At 40.0% G+C, this 13,492-nt stretch overlaps 1 protein-coding gene across 1 annotated transcript in view; it reads left to right on the top strand.

Moving 5' to 3' along the window:
• Window positions 1–13,385, top strand: part of LOC113686797 (uncharacterized) — a 35,478-nt gene extending 22,093 nt beyond the window's left edge. Inside the window, exons 25-40 of the mRNA XM_089194914.1 lie at window positions 62–402; window positions 1,133–1,274; window positions 1,866–2,162; window positions 2,716–3,051; window positions 3,690–3,992; window positions 4,427–4,723; window positions 4,815–5,120; window positions 5,234–5,530; window positions 6,089–6,391; window positions 6,816–7,282; window positions 7,712–7,803; window positions 8,211–8,367; window positions 9,213–9,279; window positions 9,864–10,138; window positions 10,835–11,009; window positions 11,653–13,385. Of these exons, the coding sequence (XP_089051040.1) occupies window positions 62–402; window positions 1,133–1,274; window positions 1,866–2,162; window positions 2,716–3,051; window positions 3,690–3,992; window positions 4,427–4,723; window positions 4,815–5,120; window positions 5,234–5,530; window positions 6,089–6,391; window positions 6,816–7,282; window positions 7,712–7,803; window positions 8,211–8,367; window positions 9,213–9,279; window positions 9,864–10,138; window positions 10,835–11,009; window positions 11,653–11,906 (4,109 nt within the window). The 3' untranslated portion in view covers window positions 11,907–13,385. The remainder of the gene's footprint in view (window positions 1–61; window positions 403–1,132; window positions 1,275–1,865; window positions 2,163–2,715; window positions 3,052–3,689; window positions 3,993–4,426; window positions 4,724–4,814; window positions 5,121–5,233; window positions 5,531–6,088; window positions 6,392–6,815; window positions 7,283–7,711; window positions 7,804–8,210; window positions 8,368–9,212; window positions 9,280–9,863; window positions 10,139–10,834; window positions 11,010–11,652) is intronic.
• The last annotated feature ends 107 nt before the right edge of the window (window positions 13,386–13,492 follow it).

The raw sequence follows: 13,492 nt of genomic DNA on the forward strand, positions 1-13,492 counted from the left end.
TTAAAAGTCTCATTGGTTCATCTAATCGTTTATGACTGACTTTTCTGGCCTTTGCTTGCAGGTTGTCGCGCTCTTGGAATGGAAAACTACAACATTTCAGACTCTCAGATAACTGTATCATCTCAATACGATGACCAACATGCCGCCAGCAACGCTCGATTGAATTTTAATCCGGTGGGTAGTCCCCTGGCAGGGGCGTGGTGTGCTGCTCCCAAAGTTGCACACCAACAATGGCTTCAAGTCGACTTTGAAGAAAAAGTTCCGGTGACTCAAGTGGCTACTCAAGGCAGATTTTATGATGGCAGTGGACAGAAATCCAAACAATGGGTGAAAACTTTCTCGTTGAGTTATAGCCGGAATGGTACCCTCTTTAAAGATTATGAACAGCTTGGAAACGTTAAGGTAATCTGGGATTTTATTTCCACTCGTTGGTGCAAAGTGCACGTCACATGTTGTCTAAATGATATGATATTTAGAAATGCCTCTAAAGTTTTAAGGAAATGAATTTTCATATGAACATTCAGCGGTCCAGCTAAATTTATCAGTGGCCGTAAAGTCGCTCCTTTTAACAACCCTGTCATTTGAGTTGTAAGCTTCTACAGTCTCCATTCAGGCAGGTTTTCACCAGCGACAGAATGGGATGCCTGAAAACGCTTACGACCCTGTGAAAATCGGGGAAGTAAGAGAAGGCGTTAGCTCGATGGAAAATTAAAACGTTTTTAGTTACCTGGCGCTTCAGAGCCTATGATCCTTCGAAAAGTAGATTATCGGACTCGAAAAAATGTTGCTGAAGAACCAACTAATCAAAACACCATTTCTCAGGCCATTCAAGTTCAATCTAATGAGCCAATGGATACTAAGCGACGGAGTCATAAGCGGAAACGAAGCTATGAATGCTTCCTTTTTCGGTCTACGCCTCTAATTACGATTCCGACTGTGTCGTTAGTGAAAATCAGCCTGTAAAAATTACTTTTACGGTAGTATTACCGATAGTACAAAAACATAAAAATAACCCTCTCTATTCCTTTCTCTAAGGCTGTGATCCACAGAAGCATATTTAGCTGAACAGCCTCATTGATGAGATTTGCGTTAGGATGTATCAAGAAACCACCCCGGTTTTTTTCATTCGCAGATATTTCAGGGTAATTGGGATAGCAACACGGTGGTTTACAATGTCATCACACCAGTGATCTACACACGGTATATTCGCATTCTGCCAAAGTCGTGGGAATCTCATTTATGCATGAGAGCGGAGTTTTATACCTGCCAATATGGTAAATACTTAAAATATATAGTTTTTACTTCACAGAGTTGAACGTTGAATTCCTACAGTAACTACTATTTCGCCGATTGGGTCGCCGACATCTCAGCATATCATTACCATGTTGTTCCATATCGCAATGGCCCAAGATATGCCCTTAGGCCAAAAACAGTAAAAGTCTAGAGAGAAATCTCCCTATTCGTAGGTTAGAGTGTTCCTGTTTTTTTTCTTTTTTGACAGATGACGACATTTTGGACAGCTATCAACGTCTTTCTAAAAAAACTGAATGACATCTTTAGTTTTCAATGAGTATTCAAACTTTAGATCTGAAGTGTCTTGCCAAAGCTCAACCAACGAGCTTCAGTTAGTACAGGGGTGAAGCCATGCACAAGGGACATCTGTAACAGGCCTCCTGCCACAACTAGGATCGGCAATGTCGAGGCGTCGCCATTATCCATTTTTTGCCAATGACGGTTTTAGTTTACTGATAGGCGCTCTGTAGCGCTATGTAAGGGATCTAATCGCGAAATTGAAATTTTGGAATCCTGTTCAAGTTCTCAGGTTTTCCCCGTCTTATTCTGAAGTATTATTCATCTTCTTACAGATGTCAATGTCGAGCGCGTCAACTTAACATCCTCTGTTCCGAGCGCAACTGGGGTCGGTCTTCAGTGGTCACCACCGGACACGGAGAAGTTGGGAGAACCGCTGTCCGGATACCGAGTGGAAATTTTTGATTTGCTGAGAGGAGAGCTTTTTAATTACACAGTGAACTCGTCCATGTCAGGTGCAAACCTGGACATTTTGAAACCGTTTACACTGTATGAGTTTAAAGTTTATGGCTTCACAAGCTCCTGGGAAGGCAGTATTACTGACATAATCAGCTTGAAAACACATGAAGACGGTAGGTTTTAGGACCGCGGCACATGTGGTACATTCAGGGTTTTTAGCTCTTTTGGGAAGTGATAGTATGCAATAGCTTAATGTGAACGTTGTTATATATCCAGGAAAGCATTAAACATCGTATTCAGCTAAGAAAACTAAGGAACGACTAGAGCGCTTTAATTTTCAATTGAGTGTTGTAAGACCAGGACCGAAGTAATCACAATGGCAATTAGAACGATGGACGGAACAGGCGCGTAGGGAAATCGCTCGGAAAACGCAAGAGACTAAAACAATTGGTTCTAATTTAAAAACTGATCAGTTGAGGAAGTAGTGGGGCGAGATTTCTTGACCAATCTCAGAGCGAAATGGCGCAAAACCAAAGCAATCTTGGACTACCCCGACACTCAGTTGAAAATTTCTCTATCGATTCATTTCCTTTTCGCAATTCAGTCAAAGAAGATTTGAACACAACCAGAAGGTTAAAAACCGTGAGAATGTTCGGACGTTCGTAAGTGTTCGTGGTTAACCCGAATACTTCCGTAGATGGTTGACTGTGAACCTTTTTTTTTCAGCTCCAAGTCAATCTCCAAGAAATTTCACTCTTAAACACACTACAAAGTCGGAACTAACCTTCCAGCTAAAACCAGTGGACGAGTACCATATCAATGGTGTACTGCGCGGCTACAAAGTCACCTATGGTGAAAGCAATTCTCCAAACGACACGTGGACGATTTTAGTTATCAACGCTACTCACGGCAGGCGTAGGAAGAGAAGCACTGAGAACGAGACACTTAGCTTCAGTCTTCACAATTTAAAGAAATACACCACGTACACAATTACTGTGTTGGCTTTCACCATCAAAGATGGTGTTCCAACATTGGCGGCAAACTTTACCACAGCAGAAGATGGTATGGCATGATATACTGAATCAATTTTACTAAAAAAAATATAGTTCATGTTCAAGTCCTAAATGTATCTACATATGTGTAAGCATACTTAATTGACACCCCCCCCCCCATGACTCAACGAACAAACATAGTGTATTAAACATCCAAACTAGTCCGAGGCAGACCAGTTTCCCACATACAAAGTGTAGCTTGAACTTTTCTCCTAAAAAAATGCGACTGAAGCTGTCATTGCCAGCTTAATTATAAATCGTTTTTATCATTTGTAAGATTTTCATCGCACATTTAAACCTTTCATTCCTATGGGTGACCCAGACAGAATTTCTCCTTAAAATATTAGAACAATATCAAGCAGACAAGTGATGAGAATAAGGAAATATCAGTTGGGGGATTGTTAGCTGATCCAATATCAAATTCTCCGAATTCATATGGCAGAGAGTAAGGAGAATTTCTGACGAGATCTTGGGAGTGAAAAGGTTAAGTTGACGAGCGCGTATAGACTAAACCGTGTGTTTGTTAGTTTGTTTCCCCGTTGTGAAAATATATAATCAGTGCCACAAATTGGGCAACAGTTTCCACAGTGGAAGGTGAGTATTTATTTCAATGTTATGACTATGTTCATTGCTCCTTCATGCGTTAAGTACCAGATCATCCCCCGACAAATGTGACTGCGTTCAACACCAGTTCCACAAGTATCAACGTCACCTGGCAGCCCATCCCGCCAGATCATATGAATGGGATAATCCTATCGTATCACGTTAAATATAGAAGACGTGATAAACCAGACGATAGCGCTTCCATAGTAATAGTTATCAGTACAGAGGTCCAGGTGGAACTGAACGGATTAGAAAAGTACAAAGAATATTCTATACAAGTCGCTGGATCGACAGTGGTTGGCTTGGGCAATTACTCCGAGCCTGACTTTGTCCGAACTAACCAAGACGGTAAGTAACGCATTTGGCAGAATCCGTATGGTGAAAATTTACCATGGTACTCCTCCTCTAAATTCGGATACATACGCCAATTGTACATTCTAAATCGTAGATCGAAAGCTGTGGAACCTTTCGTCGGACGTAATCAAGAACTTGGGGTTATTTAGTAGTTTTAGGGAGGACTTAGAGACTTGTTTATTTATGTATCTCAAATTTTTCTTTTATGTGCTAACTTTTCCTGTACTGTAAACTCATATGGGTAAAAATTGTAATTATCATTTTTTGTTAGACAAAGACAGGCTATATTCTTTACTAGCCATATTACAAACCAAGGCCATGTGGCTTTGCTTGACTATCATCTCACTGAATGCTCTACTTCGGAAGATGTTCTTGTGAAAAATTGTGAAAAGCAAAAAAAAGAAAAGTGTATCCTTCTGCATTTCCAGTCCCGGATGAGCCGCCCGCTGACATCACAGCCAAAGGAACCGAGCCAACAGTGTTAAGAGTACATTGGTCCCCAGTCCCTGAGGAGGATATCAACGGTATCATAATTGGTTACAAGCTCGCTTTATTTAATACCAGTGGGGAAAATATGAGGAATTATACCTTAAATGCGTCTTTACTGTCGCTGGAAATCACCGGGTTGGAAATATGGACGAATTACAGTATCAGGATGGTGGCTTTCACTGTCGTTGGGGAGGGTCCCTGGAGTAACTTCATTAGAGGAACTACGGACGAGGAAGGTGAGCCACAGGACACTCAGTCTTCGTTACAAGTACGACTATCAAGTAACTCGTTGATGATTGTTTCTTTTTCTTTTCTTTTTGTAAACAGCTCCGTTCAAATCTCCAGCAAATTTGACAGGACAAGCCAAAAGCTCCACTTCAATTTTTGTTCAGTGGAGTTCCCTTGTTCTACCAAATCTTCGGGGAATTCTCCGAGGTTACACGGTTTATTACGAAGAAGCACCAAGTTCCGTTCATCCAAGCGTGTTGAAAAACGTCTCAGTTGACATCTCTGTTACTGACGTTGAGCTTACCGACTTATACAAGTTTACTGAGTATCATATTTGGGTAACATCGTTCACAACCAGGGAGGGGTTGCCGAGTAACTCCGTATTTCTAACATCACAAGAGGATAGTAAGTTTTTATCGCTTCGAAGAGGCTTTTTGAGTTCAAATTTCTCTTTTTTTTTTTCGCTCCCATAAGGTTAAGACTCAACCTCTAACTTATAAACAACATGTTATCATCAGGTCCGGATCGGCCTCCTTTATACATCACATACTCAGCTCCAAGCTCCACCAGTCTGTTTGTTGAATGGGGCTCAATCCCTCCGCGGTTTGAAAATGGCATCATAAGGGGGTTCAAGATTCATCTCCATGAAATTCCGTTTAATGGCACAGTGGAGGAGATGGAGGTAGAACCTCTTCTCCACTGGATTATTCTTGATAATTTGAAGAAATTCTCCGCCTACTCCATTCAAGTTCGTGCCTTCACTACTGAAGGATATGGACCCGGAAATAATATCACTGCTCGCACCAGTCAGGATGGTATGTACCTCACGTACATATACGTGTAATTGACCAAGTGTGAGGTTAAGATTGCTAGATATTGGCTGAATTCTTTTTTTTCTGGTGTTTTTATGGACCGCGACCAAGTCGTGATCTCATAAAAACGGAAAAAAGAGAACGAGCCATCTTAACGCCCATCTTTCCCGCTCGGGTAGCCAATCAGAATACAGCATTCGCTTCATGTTGCCCATGGGCGCTGCCAGCGATATAATAAGGAGTTTTAAGGCCTTTATCATAACTCAATTAAATAACTAAAATGAAGAATCGTAAGCAATATTGAGATTTTTAGGCGGGGGGGGGGGAAGTCAAAACTTTGGAAGGGAGGGTAAGCTGCGGTAAAATAAGCTGTTAGGGCTCATAAGACCTATCTAGTATTTGACAATGTTATCCTAACCGAGGATAGTAAGTATTACTGTTCTTGTAGGCGGGTAACATGAAAGATAAATGTAAATTGATACTTCGTGGGAAATTTCGTTCTTATTTAATCGACTGAAGTATCATTGCTAACCCAGATGTCGCTCTTCTCAATTTTTTAAGTACCTGCCAGACCTCCGGCGAGTGTCACCACAGCAAGTCACGTCTCTTTGACAACCATTCCAGTTGCCTGGCAACCGATCGATCCCGAGTATATCAATGGAATTTTAATCGGGTACAAGATTAGGTACCAGGCCGTCGCAGTTGGTGAGGAGACAGTTGAAAATGAGCCAATCAGAGAGCAGATAGTCCCAAAGTCTACTCTGTCTCTGGTACTAAATAATCTTGAAGTATTTACTTTGTATCGTATTGATGTGTTGGGATTTACAAACATAGGAGATGGTCCATCGGCAACTGATTATGCAGGTGTGTCTAAATTATAAATGAAGTCTTTACTCAGACTTTAAAGGTTGACCCCGAAATTGCTTTCCTGCCACTAAGCAGGATTGAAACTAAAGGAGGTTCTAACTTGTTACTCTGTACCCGTTACCCGTTACACGTTACTCGTTACTCGTTATTCGTTATTTGTTTCTCGTTATTCTTCATGAGCAGCAGTGAACTAGTTGTTGGCCTGTCCATTGAACCGACAGCTTTCTGCAGAATTTTATCTTACATGGTGAAGAAAAGCACTATAAAAGTTTAGAGTCTAGACAAGCACACAACACAATGAGTATGGCCAGCAGAGTTCGGGCTTGTTTGTCTACTTAAAGCACTTTGTGTTAAACGTAAAGTTATCGTATCTGCCGTAATACTTTACCACTAAATATCTTTTTCGTTTTTTGATTAAAAGAGACTTGCCGTTGTCATAAACGCCTCACAACGAGTTGGTACGAATTTCGTCCATATGTTCGGGCGTCTAAGGAAAATCTCCTGAGTGGGCTTATTCCACCAATCCTTGACAAGCTAACAGTCACGTGCTGTGAAACCTGTCAATCACACGGCAAATCGTACGTAGACATGAATTCAAATGGGTTCAATGAATCCGCCGAGCTTCCGAGTCTACGTGCACTAAGGAGCAACATCGGAAATCCAACAGACTTTTTCTTTCCGATGTATGGATTCAAAGACCAGACGCATTTTGCCGAACAGTTTGGTTATCAAGGGATAGTTGAATCACCTGGAATGGCGTACATAGTGAATACAAACTCCCAGGATGACATGCCAAAAACTATCTTGATGAACATTGCTTCTTGCTGGCCAGTAGTCATGCTGGCTATGGCTTTTACGTATTTGGCAGGCATATTAATTTGGACAGTGGTAAGTCAGACCAGATGTTACTTTAAATTTCTCACTTCTTACAAACTTCTTAGCATAACTGTTACTATAAAGTAATTTTATGGTTCCAGCGCTTTCATTTAATGGTCATACTCTAAAGTTTCATTCAAAGACTCAAAATTTGGTTCCTTTTTTGTACAGCACGATAAACATTACCACTTGAAAGTACTACGCGGTATCACACACAAGTATTTCTACCAGTTAAAGCCGCATTACGCGGCACTTGACTCCGGGCTTTGGTAGAGAAATTGGAGAAAGAAGTAACGACATTTTACTTACAAATGAGGGAGCAAAATGCAAAAAGAAAAATATGTCGCGGGTAATCAGCTTTTTAGTCCAGAAAACGGCAACACACATAAACTATATAAGTCTGTTATAATTGCTTTTTGTTTTAATTTACCTCATGCATAGGAGTCGCGTTGTAACTCAGACTTTCCTCCATCGTTCGTCGAAGGATTACCTGAGGGCTTTTATTGGTCATTCGTTTCCATGACAACAGTTGGGTAAGCTTAAGACTTCTCGTAGTGTGGCGTGTTAATTGTTTCACAGTTCCTAGTTTGTAATCCGTATCAATCTTCTCCATTCTTTACCCTTTTTTGTCTTGCCCCTTCGAGTCTTATTTTCTTCTTATTTTCAACTGAGCAGCTACAGCTTATGTGGGTGGAAGTGCGCCTATTAAGAACTGATTTACAGTTAACAGAGATATACACAATATGTGTAACAATATAGTTGAAGGTTTATCAATTCCGCAACGAAGACCTATATTTACTCAGCGATCGGATTGCATGCTTCACAATGCTGCTTTCATCCTTTTCTTGAAAAAACGAATCTGAATAGTAGCTTATCTTCACGGTAAAGATAGTTTGTACAGACGAAATTTTACTCCATGTAATTTTTTTATCTTTTACAGGTATGGTGATCGTTCACCGATGTCAGTTGTAGGGAGATTTTTTGCTATTATCGTTATCCTCTCCGGGCTGATAATCTTTGGTCTTGTGACAAGTGTCATGACAACGTCTATTACGACAGTTACTATGGAAACGGAGTCCAGTCTCTACGGAGCTAAGGTACAGGCCAATACAACTTGTCTATCAGCATATCCCACTCTAGAGAACTATACGAAAGTAATCCGTGGTTTTGCTTTTCTGCGCTCTGTGATTGGTCCAGAAGCATCACGCCACCCTCTCAACCAATTAGAAGTAAAACTGAAGCCAATGGTGCCTTACTCACCGCAGTTTTCCTGCACTCAAGGCTGCTGGCATAAATTAACTTTGAGCCCTCTGGTATTCCTCACTTTTATTCCGGATGGTCGTTGTGATAACTTTACTCGATTGTCTCGAAAGTGCTCAAATTTCGACCATGATTAGCGCATGCTCGATCAAAAATGTCCATTTGCTTTAAAAACACCTTGACGACTGAAAAGGCTTTCAGAAAAACTTGATTATGAAAAAGGTGTGCGGCTATTGATCATGGTGAAGTGCAACAGTAATCTAGTAACAGTAATGAGCCTACATTTTATTACATTTAACATTAATCTAGTTTTTCTGTTTGTCTGACGATGTCGTCTTTCGATGTAGATGGAAATATTTTGACTGCACACTGCAAGTCTTCATCTAGTGATGAGGTCGACTGAATACGTTCTGAATACATTCTATATGTAAATTTGACGGTAACTAAGGAGATGGGTATCTAAGCATTCGCGGTTTATCAGAGGAAAATCCTTTCGATTCTCGAAAGTGATCTTGTTATGTTCTCACAGAAAAAAAAATCCCACTTAAATATTAAATCCTTTTGATCACAATTCAAATCGTGCGAGGTCAATTTATCACGTGTCTCTTTTTGGTACCCTTATGTGACTCTATTGGTTAGTCAACAGTTTAAAGTGTTTCGTGTTATCCTTACTGCTTCACAGGTAGCAGCGATCAAAGGATCTCCGGAATACAGAATGGCAGTGAGGAAGAATGCACGATTGGACGAAGGTAGGTAGAGAGAAGGTAAAGAATTCTGATCAGAGATTAACCCTTTAACTCCCAGAAGTGATCAAAATGAAACTTCTCCCTCTAATATCCTTAATTTTCCAGCAAATAGGCCATAAGAATTTTCAAACTTATCTGGTAGAAATTGTTATCTTGATCTAACACCAAATTCTCGTAACCAATTTACAAGGAAATGTGTAGCAGCTAGAAGAGAGAATTAACAATTTGATCTTGGGAGTGAAAGTGTTAAGCTACGCAACACGACGCAACTTGGGGTATGGCAACTCTCCCTAGATTAAGTGATACATCGGTTACGCCTACTAACAGTATTAGTACTGAAGTTCATGAGGAGGATGGAAATGATCACAAATTAAAAAAGCTTTTGATTGTTAAACAAATTCTCTTTAACAATACCATAAAAAGGGATAGAAAACAGTATGAAAAATACTAATGTACACTCGAAACAGTATTTTGTTTACCAGCACAAACAATCAAGCGTAAATGTGAGCCAACGAATCTTGACTTGATTTTGCTGCTGATATTTTGGCTCAATATACTGAAATCCATTCCTCTTTTGCTTTACCAAGATCACGAATACCACACGTTTGACGATATTTACATAGCTCTAAATGAACGGCAAGTTATTGGAGCTTTGATAGATACATATAGTGCTGGAAGTAGCAAGGACTTGTTTGAGCAAGAAAATCTACGAGTGAATAAGATCCTGGATTACTCAGCTACATACGGAGTTGTGATGGGCAATGAAGCCAAAAAACTCCGGCGCTGTTTCAAGCATTACACTGAGAAGGTCTTGGCTAGTGAGATTGCACACCATATACAGAACAATACTGAACAGTTGCAGGTAGATATTTTCCTTAAATTCACGAAAGGTAATGATATAGATCTTCGTTTCAACAGATTGGGTAGATGGTTAAATGATTGAAGAGGTTTAACTTCATCTACAGTTTAGGTTAGCCGTGAGAGGGATGTTTGCTAAGTAATGGAGGCCTAACTGACTGATGACTTGCCTGCTTGCTAGACTGACTGACTGCCATATGGCTGACTAATGACTTTCCTGCTTACTGGCCTGACTGACCGACAGCTTACTGACTGACTAAATGCCTGAATAACTTCCTCATTGAGTGGATCACCAACTGGCTGGCTGACAGATAAGAACGACTGTATGTTTGTTATAACATAGACAGATACTTGCCTTTTGAAAGGTCCGTTTGGATGAACTACACTTGTGTCAACTCGAAAGGAAATGGATTTTGCTATGAAATCGCAGGTCTGTTCGTCTGTCTGTCTGTCTAGGGAGATGCTTTCTGTGTGTATCAATCATATCTCGATCTGTCTGTTTGTCTGACTTAATAACTGATTGAGCAAGTGACGGACGCACTCTTGCCTGCCTGTCTGTTATTTCAAGCTAATTGTTGTGCTGTGAGAAAGGATACTTTGGATGACGAACTTTTCTTGTTCATCGACTTCTTTGCCAAACCACTTTAATGATGTAATCCTCAGACTTTTTAAAACTGATTAGTTTACGTTTCTTTCCCAGGAGCCTGCTGAGTCACTCGCGGTGGAAAGATCCACAGGACTGTTCGACAGTCGCACTGCGTTATTCAAGAAATCATTGCTGGTCAGTGGTTCCTTGTTAACATTGTTTTTGCTTTCTGGCATTACCTGGGAAATAATTCGATTCATCAGGGCAAGATCGAAAATTCATCCATCAGGTATGTGGTGCTTCTCAACTATGATATTTTTGCTTAATTTTTTGAAGGCCTCACTAATCTCGAATCCAGATCCTGCCTTGTAACTGTAACTGAAATGCAGGATCCTTACAATTTCTTGGCCGTGGAAGGTCTGGGTTCGAGACCATGTCCTCTTTAAAATTCCCAAACGCCACTCCATCCTTTAGTGTGAAATAGGTAGAAACAAACTATCAGGAGGGGGCGGGGGGGGGAGGTAACCAGCGATGTGCAAGCATCACAACCAAGGAGAGTACATACTCTCCACTGTCTTAGTAGCCTCATGCTAAAGAAACCGTTGATTAGATACAGCGGTTTTTGGCCAATCTTGTTTAGGATGCACTAGCTGTTATGGTCAAGATTTATTCGCATGCCAATCAGTTTAATTTACAGCCTGCTTTGCCGGTTCTTCATTCCATGCGCGGATACAGACGATTTCTTAATTTCAAAGAGCCATGAAGAGTCAGTGTTTATTAAGAACGCCGGAGTTTTATGAGCGAGAGAATGTTTCTGCGCCGTCACCTTCCCGATCTCTCGTAGCTTGTTCGCACCTCACTTGAAAAGGAAATCTTTACATCATTTGACCCCTGAAATAACTGATACATTTTATCAATCTTGCTAACCACAGTTATAAGACAGAAGTTGGAAATAATGGGCGAGATGAAAGCGATAGTGGAAACTCTTAACAAGAACATTCGCGTAATTCATGTGAACTTGACAGGAAGACATTACAGAGAAAGACAACAGTTATTAAAGAGCCACATACAGGAGCCGAAGATAGAATTCCAATCAATAGCTGAAATAAGTTCTCAGGAACTCGCAAACACCTTTGATTCAAAGTCACGTTTTCAAGAGGAAAGAGAACACGAGGCAGACTGTTGACGATGATGATAACGATAATGATAATAACGATAATGATGATGATGATAACGATAATGATGATGATGATAACGATAATGATGATGATAGTGATAATGGTAATGATAACGATAATGATGATGATAACGATGACGATGGAGATGACTGCGGTGTATGAACGAGTTGATAATCTAACGCAGTTTGATTGAGAGTCGCATGATGAAAACAATAATTACAATGGGTGTCAAGAATTTTCGTTAGGATAAGTCTCTCATATAAGTAAATGATAGATAGATAGATAGATAGAAAATGTATTAGATAAATAAATGGATAAATAGATAAATGTATTTAAGGTGAAATAATTCTTACGTCAGTGGAGAGATTGTTCCTGAATATGGAGAGGGATTGTTTTAAAAAGGTCAAATATTTAAACGAAGAAAGTCAGGCCCTTTTAATCCTTTGACTCTCATGAGTGACCGAGACAGAATTTCTCCTTACAATATCAATACAATATCAAGCAGCTAAGTGATGAGAATGAAGAAAAACATCCATTAATTATGAAATTACTGGTTGATTTAAACCAAACGTCGGGTGAAATGGCAACCAGGGGAATATATCAAGATCAAGATAGAGAAGCTTGAATCACCTTGTTCAGCGGCAGCATCATAGACAATATGACGTCAAACCACTGTTTAGAACACAGTATTTAATGATCACATGGCGGACGTTCGGTTTTTTCAATAGAACAAGACACAGTATTTTTTTACGATCGCGTAGAAAAGTGTAATATCGATGCGTGTGATTTCGACTGTCATAAAATACCGTTATTTCCTGAACGATAAACGTGACCGTGTGTTTGACAATCAGGAGCTTTTTTAAATCGGAGATAATAAGGGTGATACTGAAAGGAGAAATAAGAAGCCAGTAACTCCTAGGGGTTTAAGGGAAAACGTCGGATTGCGGATTGTAATCTCTGCGGCAAGATACTTCTCATGGCGCTGATTGACATACTTTTTTTTTAGATGCGTCATTATCTAATCAGATGTATAATAATGGAGAAGCAAAGGACAAACGGGAATAAAGAAAATAGCTTGCAAGCAGACCATCGTCATTAGCGCCGTAGGACGCATGTTTCTCCGCCCGCGGGAAGATTTGAGACAAGTCGAGGAGAGGTTCATTGGGGGTGCGGTTAATTGGTGCCAGACCCCGCGGGCGAATAAATGCTTGAATACTTTTCGCTAGACAAAAAAAAAAAAGCTTAAATTGAACTTGCGATCTTCTCTTTATCGGAAATATTTTCATCAGTTCTGAAAAAGAAATTTCTTTTGATATTTTTCTGAAGGGATTTTATTATGGAGAAGAAATCGAAGAAATAGAAAAATGATAAAAAAAATAGAGTTTAATCTGTCTGCTTAGATTCATGCGTATTATCAGATTTGCTTCTTTCATAAATAAAACAACTGCCATCAGAGTGAATTTTTGAGAATTCCTCTTGATAAAAGACGCCAATTAAATACATGACCGATAAAAGTGAAAAAAAGAAGGAAGAGAAAACAAGAAAATTAGAAATGAGGGCGAGATATTCCCTTTCCCTGTCAAATAGGTGACGC

This window comes from Pocillopora damicornis, chromosome 14 (genome assembly GCF_964200805.1).
Source record: "Pocillopora damicornis chromosome 14, jaPocDami1.2, whole genome shotgun sequence".
Taxonomy (NCBI): Eukaryota; Metazoa; Cnidaria; class Anthozoa; order Scleractinia; family Pocilloporidae; genus Pocillopora; species Pocillopora damicornis.